The 5,187-nt window shown below is 44.3% G+C and overlaps 1 protein-coding gene across 1 annotated transcript; it reads right to left on the bottom strand.

The window, feature by feature from the left end:
- Positions 1–4,245: 4,245 nt before the first annotated feature.
- LOC139352850 (uncharacterized) lies at positions 4,246–4,905 on the bottom strand. Its single transcript, XM_070995488.1, has one exon. It carries the CDS (start codon positions 4,903–4,905, stop codon positions 4,246–4,248), a length of 660 nt encoding a protein of 219 aa, XP_070851589.1.
- Positions 4,906–5,187: the final 282 nt, after the last annotated feature.

Raw genomic sequence — 5,187 nt, 5'->3', positions numbered from 1 at the left:
TTTTCCTCGACTTGAAAACTTAAATTTTTTGATGCAAAAAGTTTCTTCAAACAAAAATAATAGTAACTGCAAAAAGAATTTTTCAAAAATCATTTTGCTTATATTTTTAATGATTTTTTGAAAATGCTTAGAAACATGCATTTTAGGCATTTTTTTCTCTTTTTCATACAAATTTTTTCCGACAGTGTCACCTTTAACAACTTTAAAAAAAAATTCAGCAAGCCACCTACTCAAATAAAAAAATTGAGCGTGGGGGTAGAAGAACAAAATAAATAATTTTTTTTTTGCATTGGATGCAGTTATCACACATCCGGTGTTCAAAGGCATATCAAACAAAAAACACATACTTTGTATTGCAAGTGATTGTGAGAACTAATATAGCATCCTCATACAATCAATCAGAAAATTAATAAATATCGCTCAACAGCCAAATTCAAAGGCAGTTCATAATTAATTTACATTGCCTAAATACGTGAACAATATAACCCACCACCACCACCACCAACACCAACATCCAGACATAGAACCAAAACTAATCAAACAGAAAACATGGAGTCCCAAACAAAAACCCAAACGATCAAATTCAAGCAAGTAGTAGTAGGAGCAAAAGAAGCATCCGGTTCATCCGGTTGGATCAGCAAACCTTTACCGAAAATGCTTTGATGCGGCAGTTGTAAATGCGTGTGTTACAACACCCCCAATTACGTAAGCTAAGAAAATGAAGAAGAAGACAACGATGTCTTCCCGATCTTAACTCAAATTCCTGGGGACACCATTGAGGATGATAACGTAGGTCTCCACCATAACCATACCTGCTGCGCCTAGAAATTTATATTTTATTTTATATTTTCTAATCAAAAAAAAAAATAAAGGACACCAAAATGCAAGTTTCTAATTCTAAAATTGATGGTGAAAGTGCTGGTACTGAAGATGGTACTGCTGCTGGTGCTGCTGCTGCTGAAAAGGAAGATCCGCGACCCAATAAGATGCTTAGATCCACCATTGTTAACTCTCTTGCTAAACGAGCATCTAACATCATTGAAGACGTTGTTGCTGTTGCCGATAAAGAAATTTAAGAATTAAAGGACGAAATTGAAGAATTTCGCAGGGACTACGATGATGTAATATCTAGCAGCGACCTGAGGACCTTACGCACCATAAAAAAAAACTGTTGACAGTAGGAACAGTACTAACGCCAGGAGACTACAGAGCCTTACGTCCCATCAGGGGGCAACTCATGTGGGGAGCCTTTAACCTAATGCAACGCTATCGCTTTTTCCGCGAAAACTTGACAAAAAATCCTAAAATTATTATTGAAGATGATGACGACATTTACGTTGCGAGTTACAGATTAAAAAAAGAAATGAGCAATTACGACGTAGAAACCTGTGTCAATACAGATGATGTTGACGAATTAAAAAAGAAATAGACGAATTTTGTATTGAGTATGAGGATATTCTACCAGACTTTGAACTAAAGACCTTACGAAACATAAAGAAATTAATGACGGTAGGAGCACATATATGAAGATATCGCGCAACATTAGAAAACGCTTTAAAGTAGGAGTTTATATATTAATGCAACGGTATCAGGATTTGGGTGAGAGACTTTATAGACGGTAATAATTATATACACATAAATAACCTATATTTATATATATCAATAAAAAGGAAATTATTAACTACTCAAAATAGAATCTATGGTCTAGGGTCTATATTAATATTCACATAGTATGGCACTAGAGCGTTGGAAAGAAACAATATCTAATACCTTCAACTATGGTTTTTTTTTTTTGTGTTAGTGGTGGTTTAAAGCATCGAAAGCCAACTTGGAGCTGAGCTAGCTTGCCGAAGTCTGGGACTCTAACCCAGTAAAAACTCCACCCCCTCCCCGCTTCCCCGGCGGTACTGCCGTTAGGTATTACTTCGCCGGGGGGGGGAATGCCCTTAGGGCTCTCTAGGATTCTATCCTATTGGAATTTCGCAGTCTTTCTGCGATGCGCAGCCTTTTGAGTACTATTGTGGCCATGTTGCATACCGCAGACCAATTTACTTCTGATTCAAGCATAATGTCCACCAGGTTACAAGCGGCTGGCATCCTCCCAACCCTTATGCTCAGATCTCTTCGTTGATTTTCAAATCTCGAAACACGTGTTCTGCGTTCTCATTATCCGACTCGCAGAGTGGGCAGTGCGGATAACGTTCACGCCTAAACCTATTCAGGTAGTGTTTAAAGCATCCATGTCCCGTCAACAGTTGCGTTAAGTAAAAGTCCACATGTCCATGCTTCCGTCCCAGCCATCTCTGCAGTTCTGGGTTAAGCTTATACGTCCATCGTCCTTTGCTACTATCACCACCCACCTCTCTTGCCACTTAGCAATGGTGAGTTCCCTGCACCTTTTCCGTAGGGATTCTGAAGTTGCGACCCCTGTGCTGCCTGCGCGTATGCTAGCTGATTCCACAGCCAGCAGATCAATCGGTATGCCTCCCGATATTAGCAGCGCCGCGTCATGGGATACCGTGCGGAACGCACAGCATACCCGCAGGGCACACAATCTCTGCACGAAGTCGCCGTCTTGCATACAACTTCAATTTTTTGAGGCTCGAGCCCATATGGGAGCAGCGTACATCAGCGTCGATGTGACAGCACTAATCAGTAATCTACGTCCTGGTTGCCTTGGTCCCCGAGTGTTCGCCATAATTCGCGAGATCGCGGCCGCGGTCCTACTTGCCTTGCCACTAGCGTACGCTAGATGTTGTTTGAAAGAAAGCCGGTGGTCGATCATGACGCCCAAGTATTTAAGGCTTGGACGCTTCTCCAATTTTGATAGTAGCCGCCTCCACTTTCTGGCTGCTACTTATCAGGACTGCTTCAGTCTTGTGCGCTGCCAAGGCGAGACTCTTGGAGTCGAGCCATGCGCTTGCTCGCTTCCCGGCATCGTTGCAGATTCTTTCTGCATCTGGTAGTTTCTTTGCCGTAACCACTATGGCCACGTCATCCAATAAGTAGTGCCCCTTCGGGCATCGTGATCCTAAGTATCCCATCGTACATGATATTCCATAACAAAGGGCATAGGACTGATCCTTGGGGAACTCCCCCGGTGACCCTGTGGGTCGATTGCCCGGAATCAGTTTCATACAGGAGCAGGCGGCCTTCAAAGTAGCTCGCTATTATTATCTGTATATACACTGGTACATTTAGGTTGCTCAGTGCATTTAATGTGTGGTGCCAGCTGGCGGAGTTGAAAGCGTTTTTTACATCCAACGTTGCCGCTATGCAGTACTGCTTAGTGCCGTACAACCACCTTTTCCCCTCAATGGCTTTATCTACGATTTCACACAGTTTACCGACGGCGTCGATGGTGGATAGTCCTTTCCGAAAACCATACTGCATCTCTGAGAGGCCGTTTGTTTCGACAAGGGCACCTTCTAGCCGAAAGTGGATTATTCTTTCGAGAATTTTACCCACCGTGTCCAGCATGCAGAGTGGCCTATACGAAGAAGGCTCCTCCGCGGGTTTTTCGCCCTTTGGTATGAGTACCAGCCGCTGTGTTTTCCAGCGGCTAAGGAACACACCTTCCGTTATGCATGCATTATACATGTCAACGTACTCTTTAGTATTTGCTTTTATGGCAATTTTGAGAACTTTATTCGGGATTCCATCTGGTCCCGGTGCCTTGTCGTTCAGTATTGTCTTCAATACCTGGAGGACTTCTTCGGCACTTGTGAGCTTTATGCTCGCCCTGTTCACGATCAGTGAGGTTCGAGCCATACCCTCTTGCTCTGGGAATAGTGTTTCCACTATCCTTTTTAGACTGACAGGGCATGTCGGTGATGGCCGACTAAATACCCGCAGCCGTTTTGTGACGAGTTTATATGCGAAGCCCCATGGGTTGCAGTCTATTTCTTCGCACATATTGTTAAAGCACCTGCGTTTGCTCTCTTTTATAGTTTTTTCCAGGGCTCGTCTTTTTTCCCTGAAATATATTTGCAGTGCCTCAAATTCGGGCCTTCCTCTTGAGCGTTGGTATGCGCGTCTTGCCCTGTGGCAGTCTTTCCTGGCTTCCGCAATGGATTGGTTCCACCAATATGCAGGTCTTCTTCTTAATAAGGTTTTCCCCCTTCTCTGCATAGATGCATCACAGGCTACTTTGGTGTATTCTGCGATGTGGTTTGGCCTTTCTTTAGCTGAGCCGCTTGTGGAGAGGTCCTCGAACAACATCTGTACCATCTCCACGTCTAGCGTTTATATTTTGTACCCTGGCACGGTCTTAGGAACTCGTGGTGGGCCACTTCTAGAATTTATCGTGCAGATTATTGCTGCATGGTCACTACCCGTGTAGGTATCACTAACCTCCCAGCTGGAGCCCGAGGCCAATTCAGCGTTCACAAAAGTGAGGTCAATGATAGAACTGGTGCCGGCTCTTGAAAAAGTCGGTTTTGTTCCAGAGTTCAGCAGCACTAGGTCAAGTGCGGCGAAGCTCTCAAGTAGCGCCTTTCCCCTCGCGTTGGTTCGGGGGGAGCCCCACTCTGTAGGCCAGGCATTAAAGTCCCCGGCAATTACGGCGGGGCGATTTTCCCGGGCATCTTCTGCAATCTCTTCGAGCGCAGATATTGCCTGGGGAAGGCTAAGGCTTGGCGGCAGGTAACAGCTATAAAAAGCTATACCATTCACTTGGGCCCTAGCGAAGCAATTTCCGCATTTTTTCTTCCTAATCTGTCGCTTTGGATTACCGCAGCTCCATATTGCCGATTTTTTGCTATTATTTGTTACCCATTCTCCGGAATTTTTATTCCTGTATTGCTCGCTTATGAGTGCCATGTCTACGTTTTTCTCGATGACATTTTGCTCCAGCAACGATTGGGCAACCTCGCAATGGTTTAGGTTAATCTGAAGGAACTTCATTTACCCCTAAGCCCTTGCATAGCCCTCCTGAAGTACGGGCATTTCCCACTCATTTTTGGGTGATCGCAATCTTTCTCCTTCTTGCGTTTGCATAGCATGCAGCAGTCCTTTGCTTTGCAGCCTCTGGCTTGGTGCTCCTTTGCGCTACAGTTGTAGCAGCATATTGAGCAGTCCTCCTGGACCCTGCAATTACCTGCTATATGGTTAAACTCCATACATTTAAAACACCTTTTAGGTGTTAGCTTTGGGCTGACTCTACACCAGGTCCATCCCAGCCTAATT

The sequence above is a fragment of the Drosophila suzukii genome, chromosome 3 (assembly GCF_043229965.1).
Source record: "Drosophila suzukii chromosome 3, CBGP_Dsuzu_IsoJpt1.0, whole genome shotgun sequence".
Classification (NCBI taxonomy): domain Eukaryota; kingdom Metazoa; phylum Arthropoda; class Insecta; order Diptera; family Drosophilidae; genus Drosophila; species Drosophila suzukii.
This window is presented reverse-complemented; position numbering and strand designations above follow the sequence as displayed.

Bases quoted from the DNA above. Each gene is read 5' to 3' on its own strand.
- LOC139352850 (XM_070995488.1), bottom strand. From the start codon at position 4,905: ATGAAGTTCCTTCAGATTAACCTAAACCATTGCGAGGTTGCCCAATCG.